A 15,236-nucleotide genomic window follows, 5' to 3' on the forward strand; every position below is an offset into this window, starting at 1 on the left:
GCACTCAATAAGTGCCAAGCAGGAGAGCGCCAGAAGGCTTGACATATAGTAACTTCATGCTTACACAAGCTCCTTTTTCCAAATCCTTGGGTCTTGAAGAGTGGGGATGGCAGATGCCAGGCCCCTTCCAATTGATGCACAATGAATTACGTCCTTGACTTGGTTTTGGGAAGAAAAATTTGTGATTTGTATGACAACAAAAAATGACAAAAATGAAAAGACAAACAGAAGAAATAGAAATGAAGAAGAAGAGAAAAATGACAGCAACCCTATTACCTTATGGACCTAATTATTAGAAGAGAAGTCATTACCTTCTGCCTCTATAGAAGATAAGAGCAGGGCAGCACATAGTGCCGTCACTGCAAAGTAAAGCCGAATTTTCATTCCTTTGACTTTTCAGGTTCACTCCAACATGAATGGATCTGAAATGATAAAATAAAGCATTCTGAAAACAGCAAGTTAGTAGAGTTGCCTGCTTTATTTGTATTATGCCTCCTTTTGATACTCAAAATGTACACGATTTTTTACTACGGTATTACCAGGGCTCGTACTTTATCTGGAATTGCATCCAAGAAACACAGAGAGTGAGAGAGAGAAGGAGGCTCGGAACTGTATGACATCATTGAGGTTCATTATGTTGCTTAGACAGCATTTCCATGGATGTATTATGTATATAATGTAACATTGTAGCCATAAATTAGTTACAACTAGAACTGTCAGCCTAATGCTATAACATCAATCTTTTAGACAACATTTGGGCTCTTGGTAAAAGTTTTTGTATTGCAACATATCTATGACAACGTGAAATAACACTACGAGAAGCCACAGGACTTATTTATCTGTAGACAGATCTGGCCAATTTTGGTAGGATCTGTGGGCAATCTGATGTCTATGGGGAGAAGGTTGCCAGCAAATTCCTCCAAAATCTTCTGAATCTGCAACAAGAATTCAGATGGCAAGATATTTTATTGTATTTGGAGTTGGAAGAAGCATTTTTCCCCTTACATGACTTGCTGTCTGCCTTTTTCTGGATCCACACTGCAGGATAAACAGGTTGAACATCAAATTGGATTGTGCTGTTTTTTTTAACCTCACTATATTGTATGTGTATTAATATTGTGTCACATATAAATAGTGTTCAGCTTGGTGAAAGTTTCACCTGCAACATACTTATATACTCATTTTTATGAATGTCACATAACTCTATGGCTCTGATTTATCACGCTTTTACTCCAGAATTTTGACTTCAAAAAATGGCAAAATGGGGCTTTTACAACTTTTTGTGGCTTTCTGCATTTTTACCTCCACTCACTCCAGTTGTGTAATGGGGGTGGTAAAGTGGGCGTGGTTAGCTATGTTAATGAGGTTCACTCCAGATTTATCACTGAGACTTTTTTAAAGCGTGGAATAGGAAAACTTTAGTAGCCCGGGCCCCTCATATAGGTTATACTAACTGTGGTCATGGCTGCCGCTGCATCTCCCCATTGCGCAGATCAAAACATCCGGTGACATGGGTGGGGGTGCAGCCAATAGCAGGCCGCGATGAGGACGAGCCTCCCTAGCATTGTGGAGATGCTAGCAAGCCTCCCTAGCATCACTGGAGATGCAGCGGCAGCCGTGCGGGGATCAGGAGCCACGCGGACGCCGGGGAGCCGGGTAAGTATAATCTATATGAGGTGCCTGCGAATTGGGGGGTCATTATAGGGCTTGGATAACCCCTTTAAGGATGAGACAAATTTATCAAACAACATGAGACATTTGATAAATGTGGCATAAAGTACTCCAACACAGACTGAAGCAAAACTGACTTCACATATTCCCCTCACGATACATTTTCCTCTTTGGATGTAAACTATAAAACAATTCTATTTGCAAGCAGTCAGTATCAGTGATGGCCAGTTTGCATTGTTCGCCCGCGAACACATGCGGGCTGCCATCTTTTTTCATAAGTCCGGCGAGGCACAGGTAAGTCCTTACCTGTGCCTGCGCCGCGAGCCGGTCTGAAACAAATGCGGTCAGCGGGAGCAGGCAGTTCCAAGAACAGGGCCTTCATCGGGCTGTTCTCGGAACTGCCTGCTCCCGCTGACCGCATTTGTTTCAGACCGGCTCGCGGCGCAGGCACAGGTAAGGACTTACCTGTGCCTCGCCGGACTCGTGAGAAAAGATGGCAGCCCGCATGTGTTCGCGGGCGAACAATGCGAACTGGCCATCACTGGTCAGTATTGCAGGGCCAGGGCTCAGGCACATGATATGGCAATGCACACAGAACATGTACAGTGGGGGAAATAATTATTTGACCCCTCACTGATTTTGTAAGTTTGTCCAATGACAAAGAAATGAAAAGTCTCAGAACAGTATCATTTCAATGGTAGGTTTATTGTAACAGTGGCAGATAGCACATCAAAAGGAAAATCGAAAAAATAACTTTAAATAAAAGATAGCAACTGATTTGCATTTCATTGAGTGAAATAAGTATTTGAACCCCTACCAACCATTAAGAGTTCTGGCTCCCACAGAGTGGTTAGACACTTCTACTCAATTAGTCACCCTCATTAAGGACACCTGTCTTAACTAGTCACCTGTATAAAAGACACCTGTCCACAGAATCAATCAATCAAGCAGACTCCAAACTCTCCAACATGGGAAAGACCAAAGAGCTGTCCAAGGATGTCAGAGACAAAATTGTAGACCTGCACAAGGCTGGAATGGGCTACAAAACCATTAGCAAGAAGCTGGGAGAGAAGGTGACAACTGTTGGTGCGATTGTTCGAAAATGGAAGGAGCACAAAATGACCATAAATCGACCTCGCTCTGGGGCTCCACGCAAGATCTCACCTCGTGGGGTGTCAATGGTTCTGAGAAAGGTGAAAAAGCATCCTAGAACTACACGGGAGGAGTTAGTTAATGACCTCAAATTAGCAGGGACCACAGTCACCAAGAAAACCATTGGAAACACATTACACCGCAATGGATTAAAATCCTGCAGGGCTCGCAAGGTCCCCCTGCTCAGGAAGGCACATGTGCAGGCCCGTCTGAAGTTTGCCAATGAACACCTGAATGATTCAGAGAGTGACTGGGAGAAGGTGCTGTGGTCTGATGAGACCAAAATAGAGCTCTTTGGCATTAACTCAACTCGCCGTGTTTGGAGGAAGAAAAATGCTGCCTATGACCCCCAAAACACCGTCCCCACCGTCAAGCATGGGGGTGGAAACATTTTGCTTTGGGGGTGTTTTTCTGCTAAGGGCACAGGACAACTTATTTGCATAAACGGGAAAATGGACGGAGCCATGTATCGTGAAATCCTGAGCGACAACCTCCTTCCCTCTGCCAGGAAACTGAAAATGGGTCGTGGATGGGTGTTCCAGCACGACAATGACCCAAAACATACAGCAAAGGCAACAAAGGAGTGGCTCAAGAAGAAGCACATTAAGGTCATGGAGTGGCCTAGTCAGTCTCCGGACCTTAATCCAATCGAAAACCTATGGAGGGAGCTCAAGCTCAGAGTTGCACAGAGACAGCCTCGAAACCTTAGGGATTTAGAGATGATCTGCAAAGAGGAGTGGACCAACATTCCTCCTAAAATGTGCGCAAACTTGGTCATCAATTACAAGAAACGTTTGACCTCTGTGCTTGCAAACAAGGGTTTTTCCACCAAGTATTAAGTCTTTTTTTGTTAGAGGGTTCAAATACTTATTTCACTCAATGAAATGCAAATCAGTTGCTATCTTTTATTTAAAGTTATTTTTTCGATTTTCCTTTTGATGTGCTATCTGCCACTGTTACAATAAACCTACCATTGAAATGATACTGTTCTGAGACTTTTCATTTCTTTGTCATTGGACAAACTTACAAAATCAGTGAGGGGTCAAATAATTATTTCCCCCACTGTACATCACCACAGAAACCCTGCAGATCTGCAATAGGAAACTGTAGGTTCCCCATGGTCTGCCAGATGCTGGCTCTGTGAGGCAGTATAATCTACCATAGAAGCAAGGCTTCCACGGCAAAATACCTCCATAGCATGGCATATGATGGATTCCATATCAATCCTTGAGGCACATGAACATGACCATAGGACGATTCCATGTGTGCTAAGGTGCAATAGCAACCCAAACAAGTAAATGGGGCTGTAATGTAACTCTCTTTAATACAGAGGCATACGGCAGAACAACAGCACTTCAGCAGTAGAATATCTCTGTAACATGGTGCCAATATGAAATGACCATACAGCGGCACATAGATTGTATGCATGTCTGTAGTATGAAGATGTAGAGAATCCGTGCTCAGCCATGTGCATTATACTTTCAGCTAGATTCACATAACCAGTGCTTTTCTATGTTTCTGTTCCAGTATAAGAACAGAAAATAAAATGGAAAGTTCTAGCGTATGTCTGATACTAACGGTTCCCCACTGACTTTAATGGGGTCGTCTAGGTTTTCTTTATGGTTTCTACAATTCTGCCAGGCAAAATACTCCTGTATGCGGTAGTATTTAGTCCTGTTCTTTATTGGAATCTGCAACGCAGGCTCCTGCCGAAACCTCCATTACAGAGGAGAGGTCTTAGACTTAGGGAGGACAGCACGCCCAGTTTGGTGAGCAATGGGTACACGTCTCCGGGGGGAGTGGTAAGTTCCCCCACAGGGATCAAATGATCGGCAAAAGTAGAAAAAATCGGATGGAGACAGCGCAAGTGAAGATTTATTCCAGATGCAACGTTTCGGAGCCTTTTTCAAGCATGCTGAGGACGTGCTGTCTCCATCCGATTTTTAGACTTTGCTTGCGTCAGCATCAGAGGCTCAACTACACTCCATTGGAGATAGTCCGGGCTCCCTGACGGAATACTAATAAATCATATTATAGTCAATGGTGACTGTCAGGTGCTACTGGTTTCTGTCATTCAGTGGATCTAGTGCTGCCATTTTTCCTTTTTTCTTAAAAAAAAAACTGTGCACATCTGAGATGTGAATGTAGGCTTAAATTATTCTAAGATGTAACTGGATGCCCTGGCCAATTTCTTTAAATAAATATGGGAAAAATGTTGGAGCTGTCTGCATCTGGGAAAAAAAAAGGAAAAAAATGGCTCATGAAATGTTTAAGTGTCCCATTTTTCAGATGTACTTGCAGCAGTATTCTTTTCTCTGCCATGAGTAATACATGAGCCCCGCTGTGTCTTAATGCTGCTAATCTAAAACATGCAAAAACTGAAGCCAAGACCAGACTGCCACAACCCTCCAGAGGTCCAGAGCCTGCGGCAACTTGCGTTTTACAGCTCCTGAGTATGTTGTCTAAGTAATCATACCCAGGTGATCGTCTGCAGGAGAGAAACGGAGCTCGGTTACTCACTTCTACAGAACTGCTAACCACTTTAGTCTTGGTGACTAAGCACATTACATTTCTATGTCTTCCAGCCCTTGAAATAAATTGGGTGTGATTGCAGGAAGCTATTACCTCAGATGGTCTCCATGAAGGCTCCAAGGATCTCCTTATTCTAAATGACCTGGCCTCAGCTACAGTCATAGTATTAATGTTATAGTGACCAAGCTCAATATACTTACTCCGAAAGTGTCCCTAGATGCATGCAGAAATTACATAATGAGCCCCATTGTGGATAGGCAAAGGGGTACATGCCATAGAGTCAAACCATGGGCTTCCATGTAGACCCTGGAGGGAAGAGACACAGACCTGGTTGGCAGTAGAACCTGTGCAGGCTACAACTGTCACCAGTCCTATATATATATGGCCACATTCACATGAACGTATCCATTTTGTGGTCTGCAAACTGCGGATGCGCAAAATACGGATACCAGCCATGTGCATGACGCATTGCAAAACGGACAAGAATAGGACATGTTCTATAATATGCAGAAAAGCCACATGGATGCAGACAACACATAGATGACGTCCATGTGCTGTCCGCATATTTTGCAGACCCCTAGAAATGAATGGGTCCCCGTGTGATTTGCAAAAAATGCAGATCAGATGTGGACCAAAACTACGGTCATGTGTATGTATTTTGATCCACAAAAAATACGGATGAAGTCCATGTGACATCCATGTTGCATCCGTTTTATTTTTTTTTTTGCGGATCCATAGTAACAATGCCTATCCTTGTCCGCAAAACAGACAAGAATAGGACATGTTCCATCCTTTTTATGGAACGGCCATGCGTTACATACAGAAACGAACGTCATTTCTGTGTTTTTTTTAAAGACCCATTCAAGTGAAATAAATATAAAAAAAATACGTTTTATGTGCATGAGCCCTTAGGGTGCGGATTGGAAAATCAAGAATCATAGAAAGGAGATGTTGGCAACAAGGACCAAGTCCTCCTGACCCAGGTGACTGGTTTGGGTCATAATGTTAGAAGGAGCCCTTATTGTAATCTTTGCTATGAGACCCCTCACTTCTATTTATACACAGGGAGAACTTCTATATCCAGAAAAATAGGAATATGCTAATGCTAAATATATAACTGGCAAGACTTGGATAAATGAATAATTAGTCATACAGTTTGAGAAGTGATATATAATAGCCGTCAATGCCGTTTATCCTGGAAGAACCCATGTTTATGTTTCCTGCATTTCATTATATTTTATTACATTTTGCATGGAATCTAACCATCTATGATGTGTTTACAATACATATGAGAGGCAAATACTTGGACAGAGCTACATTCAAGCAAGAGATGATGGATGTGCTCAAACAGTGAACTCAGCAGTCCACCCCAAGAAACGTAGATAGGAACTTTTGAGAATCCCATCTGTGAAACAGTTACAAAGCGTTCACCGGATTCCTGGAGACAATGGAAAGTCTGCCAGTGGTGATGATGAATTCCATTCTACTACTAACTAGCTGAGTATGGTCTAGAAATATGAGCCCACTACCAGCGATGTGGTTAAGGACCCTTTGGACCCTAAGAAAAGTGCAACCATGATGTAATGCCCACAAGGGAGTCATCCAAGGACTGTAAAACACTATGATTGCTGCCACAGATGTTGCCTTAGACGCAGCACAAAAGCAGAGCTCGCAGGATTAAGGGTCACAGTTTAGGTTTCCTCTTCTAATCATTCAGACAGACACAATAAGGCTATGTTAGGCAGTGAGTGCAAAACCCATTAACAGGACAGTAAAGTCATATGCCCCATAGGATCCTTCACACCACATTTACTCTGTTTGGCACATGAGACATATGAGCTGTGGTTCATCCTGTGCTGACCATTCATGAAAACTCTGCAGAGGAAATCTGTCACCAGGATCTTGGACTATTATCTACAGTCATACATGAGTAATACTGCAGATATGGAGTCCAGAGTGCTATTTTTTTTCTATTTTCTTACTGATCCCCATTCTCCCACTGTCAGGATTTAAAGCAGCGCTGGAATATATTGGCAGGACTGCTGCGCATGCGCACAGGAGTCCTCTCCATTATGTTAGCATGGCACAGCGCCCAAACGGTATATTTCAGCTCAGCGTTGAGTGCTAACAGTGGGAGGGGGGGGGGGGGGGGGGTCAGTAGGAAAATAAGAAACAGAGATCTGAATGTGAACTCTACTATGTGCAACACTACTTCTAGTCCAGAATTGTGGCGACAGATTCACATATTCAATAATAACTGTAAATCAATGTCCCCAACATGATGAAACATAACTATACATATCAGACAATGCAGAAAAAATTGCAGAAGACAAACACAGTGGAAACTCGAGCTGTAAAATGACAGCGACCATATATATACCTCATAGGTGGGCCACAATATCTGCGGCTCAGTATTCCCAAAGCAACTGAGTCACAAAAGTCTGCAAAGGACTAAGCAATTAGTATCCATGACACATCTACATTCTCAAGTTCATATTCAACTACTTAATGTTCTTTTCTAAAGCTTGGAAGTGAACTGGAACAGGTATCATATATCACAGGACATCTCTCCCTTACTCCCTGCATCCCCTGGTGGTTGGAAAATATATTACAGCAGTATTAGAACAAATAAAAAGTTCCTTCTTGATGAGTTTGCCTTCTGCCTAACACTTCTGCTTTAGGTTTATACCCGTTTTAACACTTTTTATAGAAGGAAGTCTATCCTGAGACGGATTTCTTCACAATATGGTTCTAGCAACATGTGGACAGACATGACTGGTAATATATTCCAGAATAGGTGCACACTGCCCATTTCATTCATCCATAGCAAAAGATGTTTGCTCTCAAGTGATAGAACTACAAGTCTCAGCAAATACACATAGCCAAAATCACTTTATTACTATATATATACATATATCTCAATAGTGAGGGGAAAAAGGGGGAAATGTTATAAAATGAGATAAAGGACTAAACCATATGGCTGCCTTACAATGAATTCCCAATCAGGTGCTGCTGCCCCCTCCCTCTATGAGGCTATGCAGCAGGAATTCCAGACTGTCGGCTCTTTATTACAAACTTTTGCTGATCTTACAATAAATCAAGTGAACTTTCCAAAGTCATCCTGATCCCAGCACTTTAACACCTCTGTTGCCATGGACGCCTTACATCAGCCCCTTACTAGCCCTAAGCACCCAGCTTACTGCCAGCCATGTCACCAATGACAAGTTTATTACCATTACATTGATACATTGTAACTAGTCCCTGGTTAGTGCTTTCCTGAAACTGTTACTTCAATAGTTAAATAGTATTTTACACTAGAAACAACCCAAAATATTCACAGTCACAGGAAGAATCTTTAACCTGTAGGAGCATAGAGAACTTAAAGCAAACCAGAAATCCCTCCAGCAATGCAAGTGTTAATCAAACTGGGAAAAAAGACTTGCAGTACATAAGATTGTCGGAAAGGCAACAAGCTAGACTTAACCTGCTGACTGTCTCCATTGCTTTCTAGGAAAATGATGAGATTTTACAAGGGAGCAGTCAGCAGCCAGCAGCTTGCTAGAAAGACTAAGGAGGAGCTGATAGCAGCAGAGGACTAGAGAGAATGGCTAGGTATGGTCTATACAGGATAGCATTCTTCTGACCAGTATCCAACCTGCTCTATGGAAGCTCTGTGGAGTCAGATCTCCTGGTCTCCTGCGGTCCAGCAGTGGTGGATGTGATGCACAGGATCTCCTCCTGGTGGCTTACAAAGATGCTCCTTCCTTGAGGACTGTCTTCCTTCAAATGGGAAGCGCCTCTCCCCAATCTGCTCCTTATGAGAGGGCTGTTCCCAAAACTCCTCTCCAGCTCTTACGAAACAGCAGGGGAAGGTGGACCACTGCCACCGGCTGATAGATGCAATGCTTCTGTAAGGGGGGAAGGTGGAAGGAAGGAGGGAGGGCTGGAAAAAAAGGGGGAGACTCTTACTTTTTGGAAAGTTCCACATACTTTTTAAAATTCCTTCTCCATGATTACTGTTCAGGAGCTAGTGCCAGGGGGTCCTCTGTGTCTCCTCAGAGCCAAAATGAGCAGCCACTCTTGGAAGGAAGCTGGAAGCTCTATTAGGTTTCCTTGGCAAATTTACAAAGGGATTTCTCAAACTGGAAGAACAATGAGAGATGAAAATGAACAGCTTTAATCCCCAAATGGTATTTGTTTCAGGCAGGGAAAAATGGACTAGGAGGTTTGCAACCCTACAGTAGAAGGTGCTCTTGAAACATCCAGCAGGTTTTCCATGAAGTAACTGTCTGCCTATTCCACTCATTTGCTCTGCCTTGTAGGTTTATTTGGCAGGGACTGAGAACATTATGTCAATTGTTTGGAGATGCAATGATTTTCGCAGCCTAGTTCTCTCAATGAGTTTTCACCGACCCAGAAACCTAACATTCACTTTCCCTGGTTTGCTGGCAGGTTGGAGGACTGAAGGACTTTGCTGTAAAGCATGCAGCTAATGCGGAGCATTGTCCTGGTGCAACAGCATCCTGGCCAGGAATCACATCTCCTTGTTTTTTGTACTACAACTCTCAGCATGCTTTACTAGGCATAATTACTAAATGCATTCTTCTCATTGCATATAACATAGAGTTATAAGCATAAAGCTGAAGTCTCCTTCTGCTGCCTGAGGCGAAAACTGAAATAGCGCCCCCCACCTCCCCCTTCCCAATGCCTAATCCTAAACCAATCCTCTTCCCTCCAGTACTACAGGTAAAGGTATACTTGGAAGGTATACCTCTTAAATCCAGTGATGTCTCCTCTGATGTAGACATTCTTTTCCTTATCTTCTCTATTCAGACTAGACTACCAAGATGATTTCTTTCAGCCATCTCTTGTCTCTACAGAGTTTGAAAAACAGACATCTTAGTTTTCTACTTTTCCATTCTACTCCCCACCTTCTCAACACTCCATCCTGCCACCTCTAATACTGTGCCCACTGTGCTCCCAATACTATACTGCAGACACACCAGAAGTCCACCTGAAAATAATAGTACCACACAGATAGTGCCCCCCTTCAGTAATTATTGGCACACAGTGCACTAAAAAATAACTGTGCCCAACAAATAGTGGCCCTGACACTTATTGCCATAAACATAGTGTCCTCCAAAAATAATTGTGCTAAGCTGAAAAAAGTGAAAAGTCCCACCAATAGTAATAATTCTGTGGTAACAGTGTCCCAATACTAATAATGTTTCTCATTTTGCCCCATAAAGTAATAATGCCCCCATGGAGCCCATACTAGTAATCATGTTCCCTGTAGTCCCCCAGTAGTAATAAATCCAACCATAATACCTTCAGTAGTAATAATTCCCCCTCTAATGTGTGCCTGTACAAAAATACCCCCTTATAATGCGAGCCAGTACACAAATGCCCCCTTATGTATGCCAATACAAAAAATACTCCCTTATAACGTATCCGTGGCCCCGCAAAAAAAAATATAACATGTCCTATTCTTGTCTGTTTTGCGGACAAGAATAGGCATTTCTACAATGGGCCACCCGTTCCGTTCCGAAAATTGCGGAAGGCACACGGCGGCTTCCGTTTTTTGCGGATCCGCGGTTTGCGGACCGCAAAAAACAGCACAGTCATGTGCATATAGCCTTAACTGGAGTAAATTTACTATTGTTGCACTAGAATTATAAAATGTTTCCCCATATTCTTTATGCAAATTGTTTTAGGCAGATTTGTCAATGAATGATTTTTTTATGGAGTGCGCCAGATTTTTTTGGCCCAAAAAATGACTTAAAATATACTGCCTAAGGGGTGGTATAAAGAAGGCAAAAGATCATATAACGTGCCAAGTTGCACCAAATGAATCCCACGGTATGTGCCACTTGACATATCTTATGACTGCCTGGTCTAAGTTTATGATGTTTAATAGCATTAGGCCACTTGCATGCAGTCAGTGTTTGGTCAGTATTTGGTCAGTGATTTCCATCAGTGATTGTGAGTCAAAACAAGTAGTGAAGCCTACACAGAGATATGGTATAATGGAAAGATCTGCACCTTTTCTGTATTTTGACTCAAAATCACTGATGAAAATCACTGATTAAACACTGACCAAACACTGATTGAGTGAAAACAGCCTTAAAGAGGACCTTTCACTAGAATAAAACATCTAAACTAACTATACAGACGTGTAGAGCGGCGCCCAGGGATCTCCCTGCACTTACTGTTATACCTGGGCGCCGCTCCGTTCGCCCGGTATAGCCTCCGGTATCTTCATAGTTAGGCTCCACCCAGTGGAACCTGCCGGCGTCTCTTTCTGCCAGGCTGTAGTGCTGGCCAATCGCAGCACTCAGCTCATAGCCTGAGAGGTTTTTTTTCTGCGATTGGCCAGCGCTACAGCCTGGGAGAAGGAGACGCCGGCAGGTTCCCCTGGGTGGAGCCTAACATGTGAAGATACCGGAGGCTATACCGGGAGAACGGAGCGGCGCCCAGGTATAACAGTAAGTGCAGGGAGATCCCTGGGCGCCGCTCTACATGTCTGTATGCTTAGTTTAGATGTTTTATTCTAGTGAAAGGTCCTCTTTAAGGACACTTTACATGGGATGACCGAGCAGTTCCTTCTCGACAATTGGCTGCTCACTGGTGGAGGAGATCAGTACATTTAAATGCCATGATCTCCTCCAGAGTATAGGGAGGAGTAATCACTAATGTCATCTCTCTTGCTCATACTGACTCGTTTGCCGGCAGGAGATGTGATTACTCGGCAGGACCTGCTGCCAGCAATGGTGATTTTTGTGAACGCACAAATGATCGGATTACCCAAAGAGTGAAGGCTTCACTTGCTCATCAGGTAATCAGCGGTACATTTACAGTGCCAGATCATCGCTAACGAGCAATCCTGTGAATGCTCGTTAGCGACTATCTTTAAGATTCTTGGCCCGTGTAAAGGGCTCTTTAGTAAGTCTAACCCCACTGTCTGCCATGAATACTGTCATTCAAACATCACTACTGGCTTAAATTTCTCCACTTCTCACTAGTGTTGAGCGCGAATATTCGAATAACGAATTTTAATCGCGAATATCGCCACTTCGAGAATTCACAAATATTTAAAATATAGCACTATATATTCGTAAAATCGAATATTCTTTTTTTTTTTTTTTTTTTTTTAACACAGCACACATCAGGTGATCATCCCTCCCTTCTTCTAGCTCGTGGGCCAATGAGAAGGCTTTGTCACAGCTTGGCAACATCCCTAGCAACCAATCGGAAAGTTGCCTGCCCCTTACTATATAAGAACCTCCCCAGCAGCCATTTTCTACAGTTTATTGCAGTTATGAAAGAGAGAGACAGCAGTGTCATTGCTGTGCTCTGTGCTTTGTTGTATTACATTAGACAGTTAGTGGGAGATAGTCAGTGTAGGTTAGATAGTGATATAGTGTAGCTGATAGATTCTGCTGTCCATACATACATACTACAGACATAGTGCTGTGATGTCACAAGTTGCACGTATTGCGAAAAAATATGTGCATCATTAATTGCCAAAAATTCGCAAGCGCAAATATATTGGAGCACTCTATCTGCATATAAAGCTATTGCAATGTTCTGCCTGCCAACCATTTTCTCCAGTCTCAGGAAACTTCTAGCAGCTTGAAAAATGTAGCTATAGTGACCCACTCCTGTAATTCGCGCGCATTACACAAATATTACATTGCCGATTTTCGCAATCAATAATATAATCTCGAATTCTCGAATTCGAGGTTATATGACGAATATTCTACAAAATATTCGCGGAATATCGCAAATTCGAATATTGCCCCTGCCGTTCATCAATACTTCTCACCATCTCCATATAACTTTACATACTGACGTATTATTACTCTTTATCTGTATTCAATCATGTATCCTGTTGATTTCATGTATATATGTGATCACGGGTTTACGTATTATGTCTTTATTGCTTGTGGAGTGGATCGCAATGCGCTCACACGTCACACGTCTGGCTTCACGTCACAAGTATCGCGGGATTTGTGTCCGCGATCATGCGCGCCCACTTCCTTGCTTGTGGACCGCATTTGCGTTCCACTGCTGTAAGGGACGCGCAATACACGTTCTCACAGATTCCCCACCGGTGCATGCGCAGTGGGCCATCTAAGATGCCAGTGGCACAACAGTTTTCTCCCCTTTTTCTCCTTCAATTGCACTCAGGTGACTCTTATTTATTAATGATTATGACTGTTTACTATAAGCATATATAGAGCATCTTGGGGCACATAGGACACTTACCGCTGAGGAAGCCTGACTCTACCGGCGATACGCATGGGGCGCTGTTCTTTTTATCCAGGCCCACCTTGGTAGTCCTTGTATGCTTACCTTGTTCAGGTACAAGACTTTTGATGCCCCATCATTATTGATTATGCATTTATTGTGTAATTGCTAGTATCTTTGTTGTATATTAGCCTATGCTGCTATTTCGGACTACATACATTGTGCCTATATTTGTGGTTTTTGGTGGGATCTGGGTTACTGGGTAGATGCTTGGTCTCATTTTGTGCCAGCATCTGTTATAATACATTGTATACAATTTTTTAATCATGTTTTTGTGTCTTTTGTAGCCCAATAAAACTTTTGTATTGCTTTTATATCCAGCGGATGTGCATTTTCTTGGTGTTTTCTTGGGCCATGTGGCCAGTATTTGCTACTAGAGTTGTTCTAACCACCATTGCACTCTGTTTCCATTGTAGTGTGCCCCCCACCCCACTCTTCTCATTTACATACTGACGTATAGTCACCACAGTTTTATGTAGCACTTTTAACAGTTCCCAAATTTTTGGTTAGGGCTCCTTTAAGGTGCGATAAGTTATGTGTAAATGTATAGGTGCCTACTGCTCATATAGTGAGATTTGTAGGATCTTCCAGAAGCAAATGCTGTTTGATATATAGATTTAGACATAGATAGACAGACAGATGGATAGACAGATAGATATGAGACATACCGATACTAGATAGATAGATAGATAGATAGATAGATAGATAGATAGATAGATAGATAGATAGATAGATAGATAGATAGATACTGTAGATAGATAGATAGATAGATAGATAGATAGATAGATAGATAGATAGATAGATAGATAGATAGATAGATAGATAGATAGATAGATACTGTAGATAGATAGATAGATAGATAGATAGATAGATAGATAGATAGATAGATAGATAGATAGATAGATAGATACTGTAGATAGATAGATAGATAGATAGATAGATAGATAGATAGATAGATAGATAGATAGATAGATAGATAGATAGATATGATATACAGTCGTGGCCAAAAGTTTGAGAATTACATAAATATTGGAAATTTGAAAATTTGCTGCTTAAGTTTTTATAATAGCAATTTGCATATACTCCAGAATGTTATGAAGAGTGATCAGATGAATTGCATAGTCCTTCTTTGCCATGAAAATTGACTTAATTCAAAAAAAAACTTTCCACTGCATTTCATTGCTGTCATTAAAGGACCTGCTGAGATCATTTAAGTAATCGTCTTGTTAACTCAGGTGAGAATGTTGACGAGAACAAGGCTGGAGATCATTATGTCAGGCTGATTGGGTTAAAATGGCAGACTTGACATGTTAAAAGGAGGGTGATGCTTGAAATCATTGCTCTTCCATTGTTAACCATGGTGACCTGCAAAGAAACGAGTGCAGCCATCATTGCGTTGCATAAAAATGGCTTCACAGGCAAGGATATTGTGGCTACTAAGATTGCACCTCAATCAACAATTTATAGGATCATCAAGAACTTCAAGGAAAGAGGTTCAATTCTTGTTAAGAAGGCTTCAGGGCGTCCAAGAAAGTCCAGCAAGCGCCAGGATCGTCTCCTAAAGAGGATTC

At 42.2% G+C, this 15,236-nt stretch overlaps 1 protein-coding gene across 3 annotated transcripts in view; it reads right to left on the reverse strand.

Moving 5' to 3' along the window:
- Positions 1-9,165, reverse strand: part of COL12A1 (collagen type XII alpha 1 chain) — a 164,776-nt gene extending 155,611 nt beyond the window's left edge. For all 3 annotated transcript variants that reach the window (XM_040428657.1, XM_040428654.1, XM_040428656.1), the window contains exons 1-2: positions 9,011-9,165; positions 312-422 (exon numbers count right to left, since the gene is read on the reverse strand). In XM_040428657.1, the coding sequence (XP_040284591.1) occupies positions 312-384 (73 nt within the window). In that variant the 5' untranslated portion in view covers positions 385-422; positions 9,011-9,165. The remainder of the gene's footprint in view (positions 1-311; positions 423-9,010) is intronic.
- Between the last annotated feature and the right edge of the window lie 6,071 nt (positions 9,166-15,236).

Source organism: Bufo bufo, chromosome 4 (assembly GCF_905171765.1).
Source record: "Bufo bufo chromosome 4, aBufBuf1.1, whole genome shotgun sequence".
NCBI classification, from domain to species: Eukaryota; Metazoa; Chordata; class Amphibia; order Anura; family Bufonidae; genus Bufo; species Bufo bufo.